Source organism: Natator depressus, chromosome 18, assembly GCF_965152275.1.
Source record: "Natator depressus isolate rNatDep1 chromosome 18, rNatDep2.hap1, whole genome shotgun sequence".
NCBI classification, from domain to species: domain Eukaryota; kingdom Metazoa; phylum Chordata; order Testudines; family Cheloniidae; genus Natator; species Natator depressus.
This window is the reverse complement of record NC_134251.1, coordinates 6,993,327-7,018,693: the sequence shown is the minus strand read 5'-3', so window position 1 is coordinate 7,018,693 and position 25,367 is coordinate 6,993,327. Positions and strand designations below refer to the sequence as shown.

General features: G+C 49.4%; 1 protein-coding gene across 2 annotated transcripts in view; it reads right to left on the bottom strand.

Annotated features, from left to right (window-relative positions):
• Positions 1-3,168: 3,168 nt before the first annotated feature.
• The window catches only part of LOC142000779 (protein-arginine deiminase type-3-like), a 41,393-nt gene continuing 19,194 nt past the window's right edge, over positions 3,169-25,367 (bottom strand). The window contains exons 6-16 of one of the 2 annotated variants that reach the window (XM_074975331.1): positions 24,326-24,451; positions 15,506-15,684; positions 14,215-14,318; positions 13,430-13,541; positions 12,870-12,977; positions 10,821-10,972; positions 8,669-8,813; positions 8,062-8,155; positions 7,235-7,314; positions 6,318-6,443; positions 3,169-3,635 (exon numbers count right to left, since the gene is read on the bottom strand). In XM_074975331.1, the coding sequence (XP_074831432.1) occupies positions 3,402-3,635; positions 6,318-6,443; positions 7,235-7,314; positions 8,062-8,155; positions 8,669-8,813; positions 10,821-10,972; positions 12,870-12,977; positions 13,430-13,541; positions 14,215-14,318; positions 15,506-15,684; positions 24,326-24,451 (1,460 nt within the window). In that variant the 3' untranslated portion in view covers positions 3,169-3,401. The remainder of the gene's footprint in view (positions 3,636-6,317; positions 6,444-7,234; positions 7,315-8,061; positions 8,156-8,668; positions 8,814-10,820; positions 10,973-12,869; positions 12,978-13,429; positions 13,542-14,214; positions 14,319-15,505; positions 15,685-24,325; positions 24,452-25,367) is intronic. The other variant, XM_074975329.1, reaches the window with a different exon arrangement.

Below are 25,367 nucleotides of genomic sequence, written 5' to 3'. Positions count from 1 at the left end.
GGGTGTGCACGTGTTGGAGCATGTTTCTGGGTGTGGGGGTGCTTTGGGTTGTGGATCTGAGCACGGGAAGTGAGAGCTGGAGAGGCTGGGTTGGAGGAGGGAGGACGGGTGTGAGGGATGGGCAGTGGGAAGGTGACGGTGACCAGCAGCATGAATGCAGGTAGTGGGGTGAGCCAAGGCAGGGAGGTAAAATCAGCTGAGGAGCAGTGGAACGGATTAAAACAAATGGCAGGCGGGTCCGTAGTGTGGGCCCCAGGCTGCTGCCAGGTGGTCGGGTCCCACAGTGAAGGGAGAGGGTGAGTGGCAATGAAAATGCTCCTCTGATACCCGGCTGCAGCTGTATCAGGGGTGTGGGGCTGGGGGATGCAATCACACACCCAGTAATGCATATCAAGCCACTCTGGTCCAGTGGCAGCCCGTCTCCATCGCGGAGTGGGGCAGGCTGCTGCTTCTGAAGGCCTGTTGTAGGAGGTGTACATGGAGGAGGGCAGGCGATGGGAGCGGGAGCAGATTTCCAGATTGACCCAGAGGGGGAGGGCAGGTGTGCTAGGTCCTGGCTGCAGTGGGATGTTGCCAATATTCTCGGCATTCTGCCTTTCTAGGGCAGGACTGTTCTGCTGCCCTAACAACCAGGAGGAATAAGGAATCCGGACATAAGCCCCAATTCGCGTCTTCCGCTCTAACCAAAGGACAAAGGGACTGGATCAGCCAGTAGAGGGCAGTAGCACGCCACAAAAAGCATCCTAGCACAGATCTTTCTCTTCCGCATGAAGGGGGTAAGCCAGGAATGCAATGGGCCCGATGCTCTTCTCCCACGGCTGTACGTCAGGATTGACCCTACTGGAAATCAAAGGAGCTGAATCTGTGTGAAAACAGACAGAGGAGCAATGGGCCCAATGCACTTACTGTTTATTATCTGCACCGACGTATAGAAGAATAAGCTTTTGGAAGAGTTTATCCAAAGTGGATATTGCTCTGCCGTTCGGACTGTGACGGCACTGACTAGCTCTTAAATAGCTCATTCGGACGCACGCTGGGTGACAAAAATGCTGCATGTTTAATTCTGCCCTTTCTTCACATCCTCCACTGTGATCTTTTTAAAAAAAAAAAATGGTCTGATGGTTCCCTTGGCTCCCTCATAGTCTTTACCTCGACCTGCAACACAGGTGAAAGCTACAAACTGCTTTGTCTTCACTAGAATATTGTGTCATAACAACAGTCATGTTGTGTCAGACCAGTGGTCCATCTAGCCCAGTATCGGGTCTCTGACAAGGGCTAGTACCAGGCCTTCAGGGGCAGTGTATAGAACAAACAGGGCAATTTTGGAGAGATCCACCCCTGTCTTCCCCTCCCATCTTCTGGCAGTCAGAAGCTAAAGGTCATCCCAAGCACAGGGTTGCATCCCTGACCACTTGCCTAATCCTCATTGCTGGACCTTTCCTAATGATGTCATGATATTTTTCTTATGTTCTATCCCTTTCCTAATCGTTAATGCTAACATTCTCTTAGCTCGTTTTGCTGCTATGCATTGAACTGAAGTTTTCAGAGAAATCTCCACAGTGACCCTATGATTTTTTTCTTGAATGAGAACAGCTAATTAAGTTATCGTGTGTTAGCCACAGGAAGGTAAGAACACACACGTTGTTTTGCCCTCGCAAAGAGATTTTACAAGGAGCTTAAGGGTGTGACTACAGAGCACGCTACGCCCAGATTGACTCAGTATCTATTGCCCTGCCATAAGAAGAGTTCACTGAGTATGTAAAACCTACATGCTCCGTGCATCTGACTGTGAACTCTTGAACTTTACATAACACAGTACGGTGGTCAACTTCCGACTGGCCAGAACTTTACTGTCCAGTCAGGTGTTTTCTCCAAACTCAGGACATCTGGCCCTTGATGTGCTCTGTGAGAAATATTACCATGCCAGGTCTGAAAGTTGAATGGTTGGAGTGGAAGTGATGAAAAGTTACTTTTCACCCTCCAAATGGAAAAAGCTACAGCCCTCCATGCCCCTTGACTTCTTGTAATTCAACAAGGTGTGGTTGTGAGGAGGCCCCTGTGCTTAAGTACTCAAATAACTTCTTTAAAGCGGTGGCTCTCAACTTTTCCAGATGACTGGGCCCCTTTCAGGAGTCTGATTTGTCTTGTGTACCCCAAGTTTCACTATACTTAACGAGTTGCTTACAAAATCAGACCAGCACCCTACTCCTGAAAAAAGTGCGGACTTTCTCATTTTTACCCTACAATTCTAAAATAAATCAACTGGAATATAAATACTGTACTTACATTTCAGTGTATGGCATATAGAGCAGTATGAAATTTTACTTGGCCCCAACTTCGCTAGTGCTTTTTAATGTAGCCTGTTGTAAAATTAGGCAAATATCTAGGTGAGTTGATGTACCCCTGGAAGACCTTTGCGTACCCCCAGGGATCCGCATACCCCTGGCTGCCTTAAATGACAAACCAACAAAAAAAAAAAAAAAAAGAAAAGAAAAGAAAACTTACATGGAAAGTTGCAGCTCCCCCAGGGAATGTGGAGAGGAGCGAGCCCGAGAAGATGGGTTCAGCTTTCACTACTCTCCCTAACTTGTAGCTTTTCCTTTCTGTACCAGAAGTGGGACCCTGTGCTTAAAGCTGGAGTTAGCTTTTTTCAACAAAATATGTAGTTTCATCAAAGCCAAACCAGGGAGGAGGGAGAGAGAGACTGTAGCCTGGTGGCTAGGGCCCGGGCTTGGAATGTGGGAGACCCTGGTTTACTCCCTGAATCAGAGTGAGGTGAGATGAAAACAATCTGCTTTGAATGAGCCGAACAGGGACTTGACTTCTGCATCCCAGCTCAATGCCCTCCCCATTGCCTGCCTTCCTTCAAAATCTTGAAAGTTGCCATGCGAGGGAATTGTCGTCCTCCAGTCAGCTGTCGTTAAGGCACAGAACTGGGATACTAGACTATTCTGTTCCTGGCTCTGCTACAGTCTTCCTATGTGACCTTGGAAACGTTCTGTGCCTCAGTTTCCCCAACTGTAAAACGGGGCTGCTAGTACTTCTCTGTTGCACAGATGAGGATAAATACATGATGACTGGGGGCCTTATAGGTTCCTAGGTAGCTATAATAAATTAGGTGACACACACATCTTTAACGTCCTATATTTGATGAGCGGCAAGAAACAGTGGTGGGGATTACAGTCCCAGCAAACTGTCTGACTTGTGTGGCAGAGAAGGGGATGGGGTTGCTAGCGATTTCATATGCAGGTTAGTAATGGGTTTCTTTAGAAAGTATTGTTTTTATTGAAGTTACAAATTCAGTAGTGGGTGAAGTGAACCCCAGGAAACTGTATGTCACATTCATCTTTAGGTCCCCTCCTCTGAAAAAAAAGCAGTGAGATTTATTTCACCCCCTTTGCTCAGGGGATCATATTCCACCACTTGAAGGAGAAGGGTTTCCTGCGGACGTTGGTGCCGCAATGGATCTCCCCGGAGAGGGTGTGGTAGGAGAAAAAGTCATTGATGAAGGTGCAGGTCAGGCCCAGCGGCTCCAGCAAGGAGCGAACGTTCTCTTCCAGGCAGCACCGCTCGTCGACGATCGGCCCAAATGGCTTCGGGATGCCCAGGTGTTTCCCCAAGACGATCATGTTCACCTGTAGCCAGGAGAGGAAAGAGCGGATGGGAGCACTGAATATACTGTTACGCCAGCCAGACGCATTCCTTTGCGGATTTCACTGCAGTGTCTTCTGCATAACTCCAGCATGACGACAAGAAAGAGCGCAGAGCCAAGGGTTGGGGGATACAGTGAGGACTCAGCCTACAAAACTACAGCGTGCAGCTGGACTCAAGCCACAAACCTCAGCTGCAGATCCAGCTCCAGGCACCCCAAAGTTTGGCATGAGACCCTCTGCTACTGAGAGTTTTTATTTATTTTTTTTAAACAAGGCGTCGTATATTGACTCCTCGTTATACAGACCCTGCACTGACGAGTCACGCAGAGAATCGGGGGCTTGCTGAATAGTTTTAAGCTGAGGATCTCAAAGTTGGGCCCCAGCTTAATGCTGAAATTCTCAGAGGCACTAGCTCCCTTTCCTGTTTGTGACTGGGAGAACACTTCCCTTCCCATGCATGATTGTGCACGGCAGGAGAGAGGGTCCATGCCACGGCCCAACAGCCCCCTGGCACCTACCGCAATTGCCCTCCTGGCCAAGGACAATAGGGAAATCAAGGCCGCTGAGCCGTTCTTAAATACAATCTAGCAGCTGGAAATGGGAAGGAGCCAGAAACATGTATAATTTCTACAGTTCCTAACTGATGGCGGGGAGAACGTTTTGAGTCACATGGCCTTGCCTGAGCCAACTGGATTGTGTTTAGCCATCAAGTAGCAGATGCTGTCTCCATTCTCATAGAAAAGAGTGTACCGTTAATGGAAAGCGACTCCCATGGGTGTCCCTGGCCATGCTGCAATCAGGGTTAGCTAGTCTCTACCGAGGTCCCCTTGGCTATGCCTGCACTGCAATAAAACACCCGTAGCGCCGAGTCTCAGAGCCTGGGTCACCTGACTCGGGCTGCAGGGCTAACGCTACCAGTGTAGATGTTTGGGTTGGAGCCTGGGCTCCAAGACCCTCTCCCCTCGCAGGGGTTCAAGCCCAAATGTCTCCACGACTATTTTATAGCCCAGTCGCCTGAACCACGTATGCCCAAGTCCGCTGACCCTGGCTAGCCACGGCCCTGCCTCGGCTCCGATTGCAGCGTAAATGTACCCTCCGGGTCTGACTACACCAGAGCTGGAGGTGGAATTTCCAGCTTGCGGAGACGTACCCACACTCGCGCTGGTTGAACTAGTGCACTAAAAATCGAAGTGTGGCTGAAATCCAAGGCACGTGCTCGGGGTGGCTACCCCGTCCTGCTTCTATTTTTAGCAGGTTGGCTCAATCAGAACTAGCGTGGGTACGTCCTTCTAGCTCCAGCATGGACGTGCCCTGCGTGGCAGAAGAGAATGATTTTGCTCCTCTGCACAGACAGGAGGCAATGCTGCCCAGGTAAACTGTAACGCACCGTTTTAGGATCCATTTTTATTTTCGGCTATTTTTAATTATGAATCACCAATTATCGTGGTGGTGCCTGGGGGCTAAGATCAGGACCCCCCTGTGCTGGGCACTGTCTGAACACAGCCCCTACCCTGAAGTACACCTGACAAAGGGCCCGACCTGAAGTCAATGGAAAGGTTCCCTCTGACTTTAATTGAGCTTTGGAGTGGGCCCAGAAGGCAGGCCAGGCACCTAAAGGAGGCAGCATTGTCTAGTGGAAAGAGCAACTATACTGAGACTCAGGAGACCTGGCTTCTATCTCCAGCTCTACCCTTCACTTGCTTAGTGACCTTGGGCAAGTCTCTTCCCCACTCTGTGTCTTAGATTTCCCCATCTGTAAAGTGGGTGTAATGAGACTGGCCTCCTTTGTAAAGTGCTTTGCAATCTATTGATGAAACGCACTAGGTACTGTTAATTAAAGCAGCATTGCCAACCCCAAGATGAGTCTGCATGTGCAATCCCCTCATCCACCCCACCCCCCTAAAACCCCAAATCCCATCACACTGGATTAAAAATCATGTAATTTTTTGCAATAATAAATGTTTACTATTTTGGATTTGCCTTTGGCTTCCAAGCCATTAGGGGACTTCACATTTTCAGCTTTCCTTCACAACCATGAGGGTTACAAAGTGAAAAAGCAGAGATTCTCTTGCATTCACTTGACTCCAGTAGTTGGCACTTTATGGAAAAACAGCTGCCCCAGAAGAGACCGTGCTACTCGCAATAAAATCATGAGAGTCCGCAACAGTGATCCCAATAAAACTGCAAGAGTTGACAACGCTGTGAAGGAGGCTGGACTCTGAATGGGCTGTCCGAGGAGGAGGACTGGTCACGAAGATTAGCCTTGTACTCAGCAAGGTTTGAATGTTTTCAGCGAAACCCAGTCCCCAGAGAAGAATCCAGTAGAACGGGATGAAATTTTTCAGGTGAAACTGTTTTTCTGGTGAAAAATGCAGATTTGGCAACACTGAAATTTTTGTGACTTGAGGTTGGTTTGGCCAAATTGGAGAAACAAAACAAAAGTCTGGAGAAACCCTGTGTTTTGTGTTGACATTTTTGAAATGTTTTGATTTTTTTTCAGTTCAAAGGGACTTTTTGTTGCAAGATTTCCTTTAGTTTTGGGTTTTTAAATCAGAACTATTTAAAAATAGTCCAAACTGAAACACTTCATCTGAACCAAAACCTACTTTTTAACCCCTAGAATTGCAAGAAAACGGGAGAGGCCCTTGTTCCTACGGTTCTTACCATGTCTGGGAAAAAAGCAGTGGCTTCCTTGTTGATTACGGAGAAGAGCTGGGGGAGGTCGATGATGTCTTTCTCACTCAGGCCCAGCTCCCGTTTCAGGATGTCTCTGTTCCAGTCGATGCAGCTCTGGGGAGGAAGGACAAGGTCACAAAACCCTTCCTCCTACAGGCAGCCCTGGGAGGAGCAGTTTGGAGAGGCAGCATTTTTGCTGTCCGTTCAGTAAGAGACAACGTGGGAAGTAAATTAGGAATTGAAATGGAGAAAGAACCTCGCCTGGAGGGCCAGTGGTGGTGGCATGTGAAACCCAATACCCAGCCATGAACCCAACTCTCCCCTTGCTAGGGCCTTATATCAGAGCTGAGATAAATCGAGGCAAAGTCTTCCCCGGCTATTTCACTGGTTCTCTGGCTCCACTGTGAATCTGGACACACTCGGCGCTTCCTATGCTCTCTCTCACCTGTCCCAAGGGTTGCAGTGCAGTAGCCCTGACCTGCTTATTGTCGGGACACAGCCATTTCTTCTACTTTGGCCACAAAGCCACCTCCTCTTCCCTTCATACATGACCCATTTTACTCAGTACTTCATCCCCTTTGAGCTAGACCATGGCCCGTTGTGAGTAAAAACAGGACAGTCTGAGTGCAAGAATCTCAAAAAATGTCAGATTTTCTTAGTAGTTGCAAAATCCTATTTTCAATGTGGCTGGGTGTATTTTGAGCAGCCCCCTTACACCAGCCTCTCTAGGCCACGTCTCCAATCTGCCACAAACTGCTTCCAACCAGACATTTTCAGTAAGGTTCTCACGTGCAACAGTGATCGGTTCTTACACCGGCACCTAGATGGACAGAAGGTGGGTCAACTGGGTTACCAGAGTCCTGCATCCAATATCGCCGAGTTATTGCTCTGTCTCCTGTCCCTACCTGAACGTAGTCGTTCTCCCGCCTCAGGGTTTCATTGGCCAGAATCTCATCTATTGTTGTTGTGGTGACTGTCTCTAACTCTGCAAGAAGAAAGAAATTTAAGAGACGAATGAAAATTCATGTCCTAAGCAGGGATGTACATGTGACCTACGTGCATATGTAGATCTAAGAGCCTCATATCAGCTGGTCAGAAAATGGTGTTTTTTTCCCCAGGGGAAGTTGTGACAAAAAACAAAGCAAGTGTCATTTATGTCAACATTTTCCATGGAAAATTTGAATATTAAAAAATTTAAAACTCAAAAAAATATACGCTGCTGTCATGCCTCATGGTGGTTGTAATTCGGCTGCCTCAAACTCGCATTCTCCTCAACAGATTAGGTACCTTGGTAGGACTACATGTCCCATGATGCACTACAGTCTCCCCTGTTGGAGAGGGCAGGCGGTGCATCATGGGAAACCCTGGCCATGGTGTAGCATGGGAGATGTAGCTTATTCCAGGAGCCTAGTCTATAGAGAAGATTTGGACATGAGGCACCACACAGCACAATCAAATAGAAATTTTACCTTTTGGGGGGGAGCGGGGGGGAAAATGAAAAATCAAAGTATTCCATGGATAAACTTTTTCCTCGACAAAATTTATTGTAATTGAAGACCTTCTGTTAAAACAATTTTGACAGGAAGTTTTTGAGCAGCTCTTTGCTGAGCTGTCCTGTGCCCGTAGAACAGCTTGTTGAGGCAGGCCTGTTCACCACAGACGGAAACTTCTGGATGGTTTGTTCTAATGTGTGAAGTGGTGCGGGAGAGAGAAAAAAGATGAGCTATCCTACCTTCAAACATCCTGGCTTCTCCATAGCCCTCTTCCTGCTTCTCTTTGAAGAGCTTGTAACAGGCACTGGGGCTGGCTAAGAGCAGCCGAAAACCCTGACAACAGACAAACCGGTTCATTGACAGATCTTTGCCATTCAATCACATTTCACATTACAAACCCTCTGCCCAGTGGGTTCAGTCTACAAGGAACGGTTGCAATAGTCTGGATCAACAGGTGTGGTACCCACGCTCATTACACCCTCCCTGGAGCAATCAGTTTTCTGGAGTGAGGTAAATTCAGCTTGAAAAGAGGGATCTTGCAGAGGAGAGTTCCACATGTTTTGACCTCCCTAAAATGTTCAGGTGTCTAAAAAGCACATGGCAGTGCTGGAGCAGACATATGCTCTGAGGGTTTGAGGTCTTACCCAGTGAGCAGTATGCGTCTGCCCAAGGCCAGTCCGAGACGTCTCACCCAGTGTGTGGTACCTGTCTGCCCGGGGCTGGTCCCAGATGTCTCACCCAGTGTGCGGTACCCATCTGCCCTTGGCTGGTCCGAGACCTCTTGCCCGGTGTGCGGTACCCGTTTGCCCTGGGCTGGTCCGAGACCTCTCACCCAGCGTATGGTACCTGTCTGTCTGGGGCTGGGACAAAGCTCAGGAATTCATCCACGTGACCCACAAACAACCAGTCAGAGTAGAGCTCCACAGGGGCCTGCACTTTCTGGGCATAGAGGAAGTCCCTGACGGCCCTTGTCATCCTCCTGCCGCCAACCCTAGAGGCCAAAGGGAAGCAAGAGAAGAGCCAGACACATTCTTCAGTTAAGAGCATAATTGGGACGCAAGGTGGATAGGGCCAAATTAAGGCATAAAAGTTACAGGCTCATGGCTAGGCCCCCCGCCCCGGGAGTCAGATGAAAGTAAATTTCTAAGCCCTCATGGCTGCAGAGGAAAGCTTGAAAACATGAGGTGAGTGGAACTCATGCAGGGACATCTACCTGAGTTTGCAGAGAACCTGAAACAACTGCTCTGAGAAGACCAGCCGTGTGCATCTCAGGGAGGAGCTAACCCCATGACTCACTGATCTGGGGGCCCAACCCAGCCAGCGGCCCTGGGTGTGGCAAGAGGAGAAGAGTGCAGCAGTTCTGGCCTAGCCACATACCCAACAGCTCCTGGGGTAAGTACTGGGGTGGGGCAGGGGAGGTAGTTAGGAGACAGCTACTCTTTCTCCTGCCTCTGTGGGAGGGCAGAGCAGGCCACCCTCACTCCAAGCAGGGAGCAACACCATGAAATGGAGATGGGGCACGGGCCCCCTTGTCATGACGTGCCTGTTACCCCAGATTCCCTTCATCTAGCACTAAAGGCTGATAAACTCTAGATCAGTGGTAGGCGTGTAATTGCTAACCTGACCGCCCCATGCAAAGTGTAAATACTACTTCGTGGCTTATGTAATACGTTGCCAGGAAGCTGAGGCCAACAACTTGAATCATCCCGAAATCGTCTCAACTGCAACTTGTCTAATGTGCGCCTAGAATCCGCCTCGATTAGGCCAGGGTTCCTGGTGATGCTGCTTTATTTGGTCGCTTCCGCCAAGGGCTTGCAGCCTGTCTTTTCATTAGCTACGTCTGTGCAGCGCCCAGCACGAGGCCCCGATCCCTGAGGAGTTAATCTCTAGGTGTGCCTAATCTTGCCTTAGCGCAGGGGGATGGACTAGATGACCTCGGAGGTCCCTTCCAGCCCTGCATGTCTATGGTTCTACCACCGTTGTATGCAGTGTCATTGTAGCCGTGTTGGTCTCCGGATATTAGAGCGACAAGGTGGGTGAAGTAATGTCTTCTATCTCTTCCTCAAGCCCTGTGTAAGGTCGAAAGCATGTCTCTCTCCCTGGGGAATCCACCATGACCCTTGGTAGACTGTTCTAATGGTTAATGACTCTCACGTTAAACGTACCCTTCATTCCCAGTCTGTGGCAGCCCTAGCACCTACGATGCAAAATCACACAGAAAATACCTAGGCCAAATATAGAGCAAAGCTTGTTTTTCAAGTGATCCCACATCTCAACCTGGCCAGATCATGGGCTTGTATCACTGCAGAAGCCTGGACATAATTATTGCTTGGCCCCACGCTGATTAGCTCATCAGATGCTTCAGGGTAGCTTTATTGGGTACTGGTTGCAGGACATTAAGCATCAAATAAGGGATGTCCACTAAACTGGAAACCCAGTGGTTAAAATACTTGGAAGTCCCTCTGATGCAGGGCATGTCATGAGGTACTTCTGTAAGCTCTTTGGGGCAGAGACCAGCTTCTTGTTCTTGGTTTGTACAGCACCTAGCACCTTGGGATCCTGGCCCAAGACTGGGGCTCCTGCATCCTACCACAATGCAAATAATAAATGATAAGCCTAATTTGTAGGTGCTCCATCAATGTAAGACTGTTCTGTGATGAATTAAGTGAAGGACTGCAGCAGTAGGCATGGAGGAATTCGCTGGTTATGGCTGCCGACTGTCTGCATATGAACAAGCAATTCAGTAGTTAAATGTCTGTCTTGTTGTGGGATGGGAGTAGGTTGTACCCCTTTCTCTGGGTGTCTATCTCCAGGGCTGCCACTTTCCCTACTGCCATGCTTCCCTTCGTCCTCTGCTCCCCTGGCACTGATATTCCACGGATGCACCTGGAAAGCTTGTAGCACTTGCAACTTTGTCTTGTTGCTACATCTACTCCTATTGAGCTCAGCTGGGAGGAGATGCTGGTCTATTCTCCCTAGGCATGCTCATGCCTCTCACCTGGGGAAGCTGCTGCCAATGAGGATCCTTCCCAGTGGATACTCCTTCCCTTTGACGGTCACTGGAGGGCTAACTTCCAGGTTCCCAAAAGAGTCGAGGCTGGAGACTCTTTCATTATAAGGTTCTCGGGTCACGTAGCCAAAATCGGGGCCCTTCCAGGGAATAAGATGACAATGAAGTTGAAGAGCAATGAATTGCTTAACTTGGACAAAGTGAGGCCCAGGCCTTAAATGGGCATGCTACACAAGATACACTGCACCCTGCTGCAACTGAAGCAGTTAAAGTCGCCGCCTCACGGGGCTGGTGTTGGTTCTAAAAGCTCTGTCTGGAGTGGCCAAATAAAGAGGCACCATGGTCCAGGGGACCAGGTACAGCATGGCAAGTCAAACCTACATTATTCTATTCCCAGCTCTGCCACCAACTCCCTGTAAGACCTTGGTTGAGTCACTTTGCCTCTCAGTGCTTCAGTTTCCCAATATGTAAAATGAAGGCATGCTCCCCTCACCCTTTGCAAACGACTTGAGGTCTGTGGATGGAAAACCCTACAGAAGCCTATGCTTAGTATTGTGAAAGTAGAATGAATTATATTGAAATTATAATTCATTAAAGAAATGCTACTTGAAGGGTTTGTTGAAATATAGTTGTCAGGAAGAGAAACATTAAGGAGTGTGAGACAATGGGTCCTCAAACTAATTAGCTTAGAGCTCCTACTGAAAACCGTCAGGCATTGGACATAGTGCTAGCAGCAAAAGGAGGGACTTGTGCTCTCATTGGAAAAGACTGCTGTGTCTATATACCAGACAACACCAATGAGGTAATAGATCGTGCTAGCCACTTAAAACAAATCGCATATCTTCCCCACGAAGAGCCAAGTTCTTTATGGAAGTGGCTAAGTAACCTTTTCAATTTCTCTGGCATAGGAAACTGGTTGTTTCAGGGAGCCCTAACTCTCCTGTTTGGAATACCAATAATTTTTGTATGTTTTCAGTTACTTTCCTGTTGTATCCAAAATTGTGTCAGGCATGCTACACAGATAGCTGCCCCAAACCAGAATGCTAATTTGATGATTTTAAATATCACTTATGAACAAAGAGATAAAGAACGCTTGATATGTGGAACCCAGTCATTATTGGTCATTGCGTAACTTGACCAAAAGGAGGGATTGTGAAAGTAGAATGAATTATATTGAAATTATAATTCATTAAAGAAATGCTGCTTGAAGGGTTTGTTGAAATATAGTTGTCAGGAAGAGAAACATTAAGGAGTGTGAGACAATGGGTCCTCAAACTAATTAACTTAGAGCTCCTACTGACCTAGAAGATTGGTAAATGTTAGTATGCAAATAAGATATGTATGTATATTTGTCAGTTTCTGCTTCCTTTTGTCTCTTATGTTAAATTGGCTTTGGCTTATTTGTATAAATAAGTTAGTTTGAGCCTCAGAGAGGGACTCACATATCTGGGTTCATTGGCAAAGTGCTTTGCTAATAAACAGAGTGGTCTGACAAATTATGTGAGTCCTGAATCTGACTTTGACAGTATTTTGAATACAAGTTAACAGGGCTGCACATCTGGCTGTGAAGAACAGAATCTGAGTCGGTCCTGCAGCCCTCCAAGGAGTCAGAATCTCATCGCAGAGGCACGGAGCTGGACGGAAACCAGATTTTCTATTTCACCAAAAATAAGACTCGTCAACATTTTCTGCTAAACAAAATGACCCCAAAAAGTTTGTTTTGGGTCGATCAAAACATTTTGATAAAATCACAACATTTCATGTCGATTTTTGAACTTTAAATAAAAATTATATAAAAAACCCAATGAATTCAGTCTTGAAAAGTTCTTTTGGAATGAAAAATCCAAATGTTCCATTCTGAAAAACACTTCATTCCATTTTTTAAATGAAATTTAGTCAAAATCGATGCATTTTTCAAAATGTCTCAATAGCTGAAAACTGCAATTTCTGTCCAAAAAACCCAAAGCCTTTCAACACAAACTTTCCAACGAGCTGGTGTTAAATTGAGGGCTGGCACCGCTAGACAGCGTCACATACCAAGATGCTCTTAAAAGGGAAGTCCTGCAGCTCTCGGTCCCTGGGCGAGTCGAAGACCACGGGAAACATTTTATGGGGAGCCTGCACATAGCCAAACTCCATCTCATCCTGTTAGAGGGGACAAAGAGAATGGCAAATAAACAGCCAGCCAATACAGGGCTTGAACCAGAACCTGCAGAAGTGATTGCTGTTGATTTGGATGGGCTTTGGATCAAGCCCACATGGGATTGCGGTTGTACCATTGCTGAACAGATGCTTTTGCAGCAACTTAGAGACCAGGCAGGTTCTTCGTTTCGACCCAGCGTGTTCTTGGAGCTACATCTTTAGAGTGTTAGCTCCACTCCTCCAGCTTTGAACCTCGTAGGTTTCATCCAGGGACCCTTGTGATGCAGCAGGACGTGACTGAGCTTTATGGCCCGCTTCCCCCACTGCTCTGCACTGAGTGACTGACTGCCGCATAACAAGGGCACAAAACGCCACCCGGCAGCCATCAATGACTCCGCAAGGCAGCAGAGACGCAGGCCCCGTGCATTTGGCTTTCCCATTCCCGGTGGTATGACCTGGATCCAGCGGTCGCTGCGGTTCTCCACCTCCGGGCAGATGGTCAGCTTGCAGTGGGCTTTCCTGGCGAGTTCACTCACGGCTTCCACAAAGTCGGTGTTGTCGCTCACACTGGGAATGAAACGGGGGAGGAGAGTGAGGCCTAAACTAGGGGACAGACAGACACTCTCCCGCCAGCCCAAAAAAACCCCATCATCGGGGAGATCCCAGCAGGCCAAGGTCAAACAACAGTGGGGAATGGATTGGCCAACCATTATTTATCCAACAGGGGATTTAGTATGTTAACGAGGTGCTAATTGGCTTGGTGCCTGAGAGTAGCCGAGCCCCTTTCCTGGGTATCAAGAGAGAATTTTTCACCCATCAGTCTCACTGCCACCACTTGGGGCTTTTGGCCCAGGTGTTCTTGCCCTCCCATGGCACAAAGGTGTGTTGACGGAAATGGTCCAGGCTATAATCAAGTGATTCCAGGCATGATGGGTCCAGGGACAGTTGTAAGGTCTCCACAATCTGACTTCACGTGCCTAAAGAGGCCCATCCTAGTATGGGTCTTTGGGGGTGGCCTCTTCCAACCTGGCTTGCTCTTAAATCCCAGTTAGGCCCTTGGGGCTTGATCCAAAGCCTATTGAAGTCAACGGGGCTATGCACGTGTTTGATGTTATGCGTGTGGCGAAGGGCTGCGCTGGACCGGGAGCAGAGGGCTCAGCACCTCGCAGGATCAAGCCCCTGGGTAGAAAATGACAGCTCAGCCCATTTCCCCAGGGCAATTGACCTATCCTGCCCTCACCTGCAGACAAAGACCTCCAGAGGCTGCTGAGTGTTGGGGGTCATTATCCAGGGAGCCATGTGGAAAACCACCGTGTCTGTGAAAATCGGGGTCTCAGGAAGATTCTATGGGGGGAAAAAAAACAAGGGGTGATTGATGGATCTTAGTCCAACTTCAGAGATCTCTCTGGAGCAGGGGGGAGATCCCTGCTTGCATGTGGCCTCTGCCATCTCTCTGCTACGTCATCCCCACAGGATCTGGAGGGCAGTGATGCCTTTTATCATTCCCTTTGCTGCTCCCATGCATTTGGCCCTTTACCCCACTGTAATTCAAGCCTCTGCCCAGAAGGAAGGGGAAGCTCAGGCCTGGCTCAAATGGCAGGAGACCTCGATTTAGTTGCTATTGAAAAGCAGTTTCCTCCTGTTAAGTGTTTAGCATCAAAACCCTTGGCTCAGCTAGGGTAGCCCCTCATCCAGCCAGGACATTTTCGCCTTCTCCTACCAATGTTATGGCCCCCAGCATGGGTCAACCCAATGACCTTTGCTGCCGAAGCCTGCGACCACGTCAGCTAAAGAAGCAATTCCGTTAGCTGGCGGCAGTTGTAGGTAGTTATCCCGTGGTGAACCGGCTGCTAGCTGTGGACTCGCCACACTCTCTTTGCCAGTGTGTTTCATTAGTACCGAGGCGGTTGGCACAGCGATCTCCACAGCAGCAGTTACGGACCAAGCAGCCCACTGGGAAAGCATACCGCTCACTTGGAGACCGCGCCCAGCCCTGCTGGTTTTAGGGGCCGTGGGACATGTTATTCCGATACTGTTCGGTCTCCATCCCCTCTCCCCAAATCCTCCAACAAGCCTGTCTAGAAGCAGCTTTTCCTTTGGGCAACCCACCAGAGACACCAATTCTGCAAAGGCCAATCCCGCAGGCTAGCAGCCAGCGGCCTGGCACCAGTGTCAGGACTCCAAAGCTGAACCATTCCATGACCAAAACACCCAGCTCAGGGGAGGGGGACACGAGCCCTTCAGTCCCCATGACTGATCTCCTACACCCAGGCTGTGCGGTGCTCTGGCTTCCCCCGTGGTGGTCGTGCCACGTGCAGCAGTGGACAGGCCTGCCACGGCTGAACCTTTGCTCCAGCAGTAGAGCTCAGGCTTTAAGATCCAGCGGGCCACGGCTCAGTCCTTGCTGCTGCTGAGCCACCAAGGGGCATGGTGGACTGGCAGCACCCCCGCTAGAGAAGCCGCTCTGCAGAGCTTTCGTTCTCTCCAGCCCAGATAGGCGCAGGCCAAGTGAGCGCAGCGGCTTACTGTACCTCAACCGGGGCGTCCAGCAGCGTGACATGGAAGGACACCAGCCCTGAGAAGTCAGCGTCCGGGAAGGCAAATCCCTCCACGTAGAAGGTGTCCTGTTCTTGTCCGCTGGGACGATCCACTATGTAGGAGAGCTCATCTGACCCCAGCACGTGCTCATACTGTTGGAGAACGTCATCACCTATGAATGTAGAGCAGTATACTGACAGGTCGGGGGAACCACACTGAGCACAATGGAGCTAGCAGAGGTAGCTCAGCTGTTCCCAGCTCCTGGGGATCAAGCTTCCAGGCATGACAGGAAGTGCATTGTTGGATGATTGGACTAGACCTTGCATGCTGTGTGTGTAGGGCCTTGTCTACATGGAGAATTAGCCCCAGCATTGTGGCTGCACCAGTGCAAACCCCTCATGGAGACGGGTGAAGCCATGATTTGCACCAGTGGACCAAATTCCTCGCAGGAGTTAAATCCACCAGTGTAAATTGCAGCCTACACTGATGCAAATACACCAATGCTAGCAACTGGGGCCAATTTTCATGATAGGAAAGACCAGAGCGAGTGGACTTAAAGTCTGATTACTTCAATCACATGAGAGGTGCTTTACAGGCCTGGATGCGGTCTTGCTGGCTCTGCATCAATCTCTAGTTTGGACTGGAATTTACAAGAGGAAAGGCCGGGGGTTAGAGGTGATGTTACCCAAAGCCATGAAAGCAGTTTCATAATCTTTTAGAGCTAGTCAGAGAGCATCCAGTCAATGGTAGCCTTGGGATTTCAGGTGTGAACCAGCCCCATCAGCTGCCCAATGTATTTGGTTGGATGAGTAGTTTTCAGGTGATGGATTTGAGAACCAAACACAGAACATAGGAGCCTAGCTAATGACAAACAGTGGGCAGTGCATTTCAGCTCTGAATTCATGAAACTTTCAGGATGGGTGAAGTGTTTCAAAAACACCTTAGAAGTCACTGAATGTTCACAATGAATAGTGTGACCCTACGAACAGCAACACAGAATGGAGGGGTTTATTCACCATTGATTTACTAACCTGCTATTTCCCCGCACTCCATTATTACAGCGGAATCTGGGGCAGCCCCAGTTTTGATCATTTTATCCATTTACACAGCACGGGGGCACGGTTGCACCTAGGAGCTTACTGACAATATTTAAGAAGCATCACTTAAATATACCCATATTGGGTCCACCCAAGTAACTGACGCTCCCAGCTGCAGAGAGGCTAATCCCAGCTAATCTCAGCCCTGGTTTATACTATGAGTTTAGATCAAATTTAGCAGCGTTAGATCAATTTAACCCTGCACCCGTCAACACAACGAAGCCATTTTTGTCCACTTAATGGGCTCTTAAAATCGATTTCTGTACTCCTCCCCGACGAGGGGATTAGCGCTGAAATCGACATCGCTGGGTCGAATTTCAGGTAGCGTGGACACAATTCAATGGTATTGGCCTCCGGGAGCTATCCCAGAGTGCTCCATTGGGTCCGCTCTGGACAGCACTCTCAACTCGGATGCACTGGCCAGGTAGACAGGAAAAGCCCCGCAAACTTTTGAATTTCATTTCCTGTTTGGCCACCATGGCAAGCTGATCAGCACAGGTGACTATGCAGATCTCATCAGCAGAGGTGACCATGGAGTCCCAGAATCACAAAAGAGCTCCAGCATAGACCGAACGGGAGGTACTGGATCTGATCTGTATGGGGAGACAAATCTGTGCTATCAGAACTCCGTTCCAAAAGACAAAATGCCAAAATATTTGAAAAAAATCTCCAAGGGAATGAAGGACAGAGGCTATCACAGGGACCCGCAGCAGTACCGCATGAAACGTAAGGAGCTCAGGCAAGCCTACCAAAAAACCAGAGAGGCAAACGGCTGCTCGGGGTCAGAGCCCCAGACATGCTGCTTCTATGATAAGCTGCATGCCATTCTAGGGGGTGCCCCTACAATTACCCCACACCTGTATGTGGACTCCTGCAAGGGAGTCTCAAGCAACAGGGATGAGGATTTTGGGGACAAGGAAGGTGATGAGGAGGAGGAGGTTGAAGATAGCGCACACCAGGCAGCAGAGAAACTGTTCCCCCTGACAGCCAGGAACTGTTTATCACCCTGGAGCCAATACCTTCCCAACCCGGGCTCCCAGATCTTGAAGGCGGAGAAGGCACCTCTGGTGAGTGTACCTTTGTAAATATAATACACAGTTTAAAAGCAAGCGTGTTTAATGATTAATTTGCCCTGAAGACTTGCGATGCATTCATGGCCAGTACAGCTACTGGAAAAGTCTGTTAACGTGTCTGGGGATGGAGCGGAAATCCTCCAGGGACATCTCAATGAAGCTCGCCTAGAGGTACTCCCAAAGCCTTTGCAAAAAGTTTCTGGGAAGGGCAGCCTTATTGCATCCTCCATGGTAGGACACTTTACCACGGCAGGCCAGTAGCACGTAGTCTGGCATCATTGCATCAGAAAGCCTGGCAGCGTGTGGTCCCGGTGTTTGCTGGCATTCAAGCAACATCTGTTCTTTATCTCTCTGTGTTATCCTCAGAAGAGTGATGCCATTCATGGTCACCTGGTTGAAATAGGGGAATTTTATGAAGGGGACATTCAGAGGTGGCCGTTCCTGCTGGGCTGTTGCCTGTGGCTGAAAAGAAATCATCCCCGCTGTTAGCCACGCGGCGGGGGGAGGGGTGAAGCAATCATCCCAGATAATTGTGGGGGGGGGGGAGGGGTTAGTTGGGTTTGTGCTGCATGTTAACCTGAAAACATCAGCCCCGCCTTTTAAATGGCCAGTGTCTCTTTTTCAGTTTTACTCTCCCTTTTTTTCCTCCCGCAGCTGCAAATGTTTCAGCGCTGCCACTAGCATCTCCGTCCCCGAGGCTAGCGCAGATAAGAAGGCGAAAAAAGCGCACTCGCGATGAACTGTTCTCTGAGCTCATGCAGCCCTCCCGCACTGAAAGAGCCCAGCAGAAGGCGTGGAGGCAGACAATGGCAGAGTCCAGGAAAGCACACAGTGAACATGAGGACAGATGGCTGGAGCATGATGAGAGGAGGCAGGATGCAATGCTGAGGCTACTGGAGGATCACACTGATATGCTCCGGCGTATGGTTGAGGTGCAGGAAAGGCACAGACAGCCGCTGCAGCCCCTGTGTAACCAACCACCCTCCTCCCCAAGTTCCATATCCTCCTCACCCAGACACCCAAGAACGTGGGGGGGGGCCCTCCAGGCACCCAACCACTCCACCCCAGAGGACTACCTAAGCAACAGAAGGCTGGCATTCAATAAGTTTTGAAGTGCAGTGTGGTCTTGTCCTTCCCTCCTCCCCCACCCCACGCGGTGCTTCCCTCCCGGACTACCTTGGCAGTTATCCTCCCATTTGTGTGACGAATTAATAAAGAATGCATGAATTTGAAACAATGACTTTATTGCCTCTGCAAGCAGTGATTGAAGGGGGGAAGGGAGAGCGGATGGCTTACAGGGAAGTAGAGTGAACCAAGGGGGTGGGTTTTCATCAAGGAGAAACAAACAGAACTGTCACATCATAGCCTAGTCAGCCATGAAACTGGTTTTCAAAGCTTCTCTGATGCTCGGCGCGCCCTGCTGTGCTCTTGTAACCACCCTGGTGTCTGGCTGTGTGTAATCAGCAGCCAGGAGATTTGCCTCAACTTCCCACCCCACCATAAACGTCTCCCCCTTACTCTCACAGATATTGTGGCGCGCACAGCAAGCAGTAATAACAGTGGGAATATTGGTTTCACTGAGGTCTAACCAAGTCAGTAAACTGCACCAGCGCACTTTTAAATGTCCAAATGCACATTCTACCACCATTCTCCACTTGCTCAGCCTATAGTTGAACAGCTCCTGACTACTGTCCAGGGTGCCTGTGTATGGCTTCATGAGCCATGGCATTAAGGGGTAGGTTGGGTCCCCAAGGATAACTATAGGCATTTCAACATCCCCAACGGTTATTTTCTGTTCTGGAAAGTAAGTCCCTTGCTGCAGCTGTTCATACAGACCAGAGTTCCTGAAGATGCGAGCGTCATGTACCTTTCCCGGCCATCCCACGTTGATGTTGGTGAAATGTCCCTTGTGATCCACCAGTGCTTGCAGCACCATTGAAAAGTACCCCTTGCGGTTTATGTACTGGCTGCCTGGGTGATCTGGTCCCAAGATAGGGATATGAGTTCCATCTATCACCTCACCACAGTTAAGGAATCCCATTGCAGCAAAGCCATCCACTATAACCTGCACATTTCCCAGAGTCAGTACCCTTGATAGCAGCAGCTCAGTGATTGTGTTGGCTACTTGGATCACAGCAGCCCCCACTGTAGATTTGCCCACTCCAAATTGATTCCCGACTGACCGGTAGCTGTCTGGCATTACAAGCTTCCAGAGGGCTATCGCCACTCGCTTGTGAGGGCTGCTCTCATCTTGGTATTCTTGCGCTTCAGGGCAGGGGAAAGCAAGTCAAAGTTCTGTGAAAGTGCCCTTACGCATGTGAAAGTTTCACAGCCACTGGGAATCATCCCAGATCTGCAACACTATGCTGTCCCACCAGTCTGGTGGGAGTGTCCCGGGCCCAGAATCGGCGTTCCATGGCATGAGCCTGCCCCATTGCCACCAGGATGGCCAAATTGCCAGGGCCTGTGCTTTGAGAAGAGTCTGTGTCCATGTCCTCATCACTCTTGTCACCGCGCTGCTGTCGCCTCCTCGCCTGCTTTTGCAGGTTCTCGTTCTGCATAGGTACTGCATGATAGTGCGCGAGGTGTTTACAATGCTCATAACTGCCCCGGTGATCTGAGTGGGCTCCATGCTTGCCGTGGTATGGCGTCTGCAGGAGAGCAGAGTTGCAGGGGAAGTGGTGGTTGGATGACCAGTTTTGCAGATCTACTGCACTGTCTGCTGCCAGGACACAACAGCTGAGTGGGCTGCACGCTTGCCGTGGTGTGGCAAGACAAGAGCAGCCGAGCAGAGTTGCAGCAGAAGCAGCAGATGACAACGGTCATATAGAGGACCTGCGAGACCACCAGGAGAGCAGAGTGGCAACGGAAGTGGTCGTTCGATGATGACGGTTTGCAGACCTACTGCACCATCTGCTGAAAGCAGTATGGCGCCCGCATGGAAAAAAGCCGCGAAACGATTGTCTGCCGTTGCTTTCACGGAGGGAGGGGCGACTGATGACATGTACCCAAAACCACCCGCGACAATGTTTTTGCCCCATCAGGCATTGGGAGCTCAACCCAGAATTCCAATGGGCAGCGGAGACTGTGGGAACTGTGGGATAGCTACCCACAGTGCACTGCTCCGAAAGTCAACGCTAGCCTCGGGACTGTGGACGCACTCCACCGACTTAATGCACTTAGTGGCGACGCACACAATCGACTGTATAAAATCGCTTTCTAAAAATCGACTTTTATAAATTCGACCTATTTCGTAGTGTAGACATATCCTTAGTGTATGGCAAAGACTTTCAGAAAAAGGAGCCTACATCCCTAAATCTACATTTGGACTCCTCCAGACGTGCTCTGGTTTTCAAAAGTGCTAAGCATCCAGCAGCTTTCATTGAAATCATCGGGCGGCTCGGCAGGTTTGAGAACCAGGCAGTCTTTTTCAGAGCCCAGGTGAGGCTCTAGGAGCCGTGATGGGAAGGCACTGACCAGAAGGGGGTGCATGAGGCCTGTGGACCCAATTGGCCCTTCTCCAGCGACACTGGCAGCAGGCATCACATGTGGACAGGGGAGTTAAAAGGAGATGGCCCAGCTCAGTTTGGGGCTGACCAGGAAGGAGACAGAGCTCTACGACCCACCCCAGTGAGGGAACCCTGGTTAGAGCCAGGAGTCTGGGACAGCTTGCGGATGGGACGGCTGGACCCAGGGAGACCGGTTTGAACACAGGCCCTAAACAGTGCCAAAGACTCATCGGCCAATCCTATTTTGAATTCTTACTTTTCTCTTATTTTGGGGACTTCAGTACCCGGAAGGGGTGGGACTCGAGCCTTCCTTAGCCAGCGGGCTAAAGCACGACTGCATCAGACACCACAAGAGGGGGGGACCCATACTTGGCGATCCCACGGCCGGGTAAGTTGGGCCACAAAGGGGCCTTGCACAGGCAAGTCCTGGCAAAGGACCCTAACATTCTGTTCTGGTTTGGAATTAGTTTGACCTATATTCGGCTCCATAAGCAGGCTTGAAAAGGTTCGATTTTTATCAGTAAAGGTCGATTTCACCGTACACATGCAAACCAACAACTAAATATTTTCACCGACAATAACTGAAATTTACAGATAGGCAAAGTGAGGAAAAATGCTACATAAGACCATATTAGAGTCAAACTCCAGGGATTTAAGCTTTTGAATTAGGCTTGTTACAAATGGACTAGCGAACGGCTAGTAAAAACGGGTCAGCGTTGTTGATTTTAGGGATATTTACTTTCTATATTGTGACCTGTGATGTTGAAAAATTTGTGGTTGAAAGGTTTATGAAGCTTTGACTCTTTGAGTCTCAGCGTCTGCTGTCACTCAGTAATTGTTTGACAGCCCCCCACTGCCACAATTCCCAGCCATTGTAAAAATGTAAATCAATATTACTGGTTGAAATTATAGAAATCAGATTCTGCCAAGCCTATGCTCTATACACATCAGCCTCAAGCACCAAACAGAATCGCCTTCTCTCGAACCCTCACCCTGACCTTGCGGAGTTTTTAAGAGTGAGGTAGGGCAATCAAGTCAGTTACCTCTAACTCTCCCACAAACTGTGTCGTTCTTTGCCTGGAGCCCAGTACCACTTAGAAATGGGTGAAATTCTCTCTCTTCCTTTGAAAACCATCAAAAGAATGGCTTCCACTCTGATCCTGCCAGCCAGCCACCCCACTCAGCCATGTACTTGAATTCCCCCTGCGCATCTGATGTTTGCTCCTCACTGACCCCCAGGAGCCCCATGGGACTCTCTAGATTTTCATTTCCCAGACTGGAGGAGAAGCAGAAGCAGTCGGTCTCCAGGTGCACTGCCCCGTCCCTCGAACACAGCACCTCTGTCCTTCCCCAGAAACTAGGTTTTAACATCCTTTAGGAGAGCCCAGCAGACACTCTGCATTTACTTGCTGCCCCTGTTCTGGAACTGGTCATGTCTCTCTGGGATGTCTGGTCTCAGTAACTTATTTGGGCAATACTCTCCTTTTCACTGCATTGGTAGCTGATATCACATCTTCACTTCCACTGCCCTAACCCCAGTGCACTAAACACTTATAATTCAGATCTTCCCCAAGTGAAGATACTGTTCCATAAAACAAACACCCGCTGTGCTGGATCTACTTGGAGCAGGTCAGTAGCGGGCATGTGGTGGATCGTGGGAACAGGTCAACAGAAGCATGTGTTGGATCTGGTGGAAGTGGGTCACTTCTTCCAGATGGGGAAGACACTGGCAGGAGGGCACTTGCACGTTGGGAAGGGTGGGGCTCTGAGTGGCCCTGGAAGGAGGGTGGTGTTAGGGGTAGTTGGCAGAGCACACATTGGAGGCCCCCAGGTGTGAAGGCGCACAGAGACTTGGCAGCTGAATCACTTGTGGCACTTGCCTCAGCTGTGGGGCATCTGGCACACTAGCAGGGGTGGTGCCAGGACAAAGGCTGGCCCGGCAGCACTGCGGACACCCATAATGGGCAGCAGTGACACTTGGTTACACTAGGATGTCGCACTAGAAGGATGTTAAGGTGGCACGGAGAAGTACTCAATAAAAAAGCAGAGAAGTGCAACAGTTAAGGTCAACCAGACACCCTTAACTCTGCCTGCTCCTGTATCATCATTGTGATACAGTACAATTACAGCACTGCACTCTGGCCATGAGCCTCCAGTGCTGCTCAGGAGTGCCCTGGGGTGCAAAGAGGGCCTGTGAGTTCCCTCAGTCCAGGGCTAGCCCACTGTTTCTCAAACAATACAATAGAAAACCCCAACTGTGCAAACATCCAGGCACAAGTTAAAGAACCTGAATAGGTCCACTTGAGTCAATGGAAGTACCCACTCGCTTAGAGCTGAGCCTGTGTGTAATAGGGTGGTCTGCCTCTTTAAGGGCTGGCGCCCTGGGATCCCCCCACCCTCAGCCCTGTTTGGGGATGGAGCCTTTTTCCAAACAGGGAGCGGGGTGAGCAGACCCAGCTGGGAAGTGGGCAGGAGATTCCTTGTCCTGTCCAGGCCTGAGCACTGCAGGAGGCATGCTGGCAGGCCCTGGAGTAGGAAGGAAGACAACAGGGGAAAAGCCACTGAAGCCTGCTTTGGCTGGCGGAATAGCTTTGTTTTGATATGCTGCGGGGTTTGTGCCTAAAGAATAAAACTGTGCCCTTCAGGAAGGGCCGGGCCAGCTTTGGGGCCTGTTGTTGGTCTTCCCTGAGCTGGGGAGCCAGGTCAGCAACATGCCATGTGTGGAAGTGTTTGCGAGACCGGGGTGAAAGAGTGGAGGTAAATGGACGTGAATGCAGAGAGCAGCCTTCCTGAGAGGGAACAGCTAGAGAACAGCTAATTGAAGGGCAGATTTAGAACTTGATCCCACTCCCTTTGAAGTCAGTGGCAAAGCTCCCACGGGCTTCACAGGGAGCAGGAGCAGGTCCTCGGATGGATTCAATATTCCAGCCAATTTTTACTACCAACTTCCACTTGCTGTGTAGCAGACTGTTGAAGTGCCAGCTCTCACCATAATAGGTTATCATGGCATGCAAGACTGCCGTGTAACGCAGCGGCGCAAAGGCACAGAGCAAAGGCAGAGAGAATTCTAGACACTCTCAGAATGCCTTGGCCCAGAGCTGTAATTCCAAGCCCGCAGAAGGCCAGATACTCACCCCGAGCGTGGAAAACTCCCACTTTGTATGCGTCTGACACGGAAATGTGAAGAACCAGCTTGTGGTCATCAAAGATTGCATCAGGGCCTTGAGTTCTCAAGATCATACAGGACATGTCCCGAAGGTCTGAGGGTAAGAGGAGACCAAAAGAGAAAAGAGTGGGGCTTATTCAAGCAGCTGCTTTCAGATTTGGATCATCACGTCTCTGGAACCTAACGTTCAGCTAGTGCCTATCAGCCTAGCCCCACCAATGTCACTGGATCTAGGCCAATGTACACCGGGGGAGGATCTGGTCCATAGCGTATGTGATCCCTCTACAGAAACTCAGGTAACGCTATGTCTGATAGGACCACTGTATATATATCTCAATTGTATCAAGAAGGGATGGGGAAATCACTTTTGGGCTGGTCCTAAAGGAGGAAGATGCAGCTCATTATGAAGCTATTAGGTTAGAGCATCGGAACACGGGACCCCTGTGCTTTGTCCACCCCATCGGTTTCCATTGTGTTCCTTTTTTCAGGTGTGGGTTAGGGAAGACTGTAAGCTCTATTGTCAATCCAGGTGTCTCTTGTTTAGCATTGGAGACTCAAAGGTGACCCTCCAAAAATCAAAACTAGAAGTGGTTGGGTACCCAAGAGAGAGAAGGAGATATATGCCCCCTTGGCTATTCCGTTCAACAGGCTTATTTCCAAGAGACATGCGCCTTAAGGTTAGTAGCATCACAATGTAAAATAAACCCCATGGATATCTTGAACATGGTCTTCCATAAGAGGCACCCAACATCTAGACTTCCCGAGAAAGTAGACCAGCTATGGGTTGAAAATTGGCCTAAGCTGGAGCTGTCTCACTGCCTGACCAGTAGTCCGGCAGTCACATGGCTCAGTTAGAGGGTTACACTTCTAACACAGCCACTTGGCAAACATTTTTGCAGTTCTTATGGTATCACTGAGATCCCTTGGATGTGCCTGGAGCCGTGTTCGGAATAAGTGAGACATCCTGATAAGCGGCAGTTATAGTGGACTATCTGGGCATTTTCTAGAGT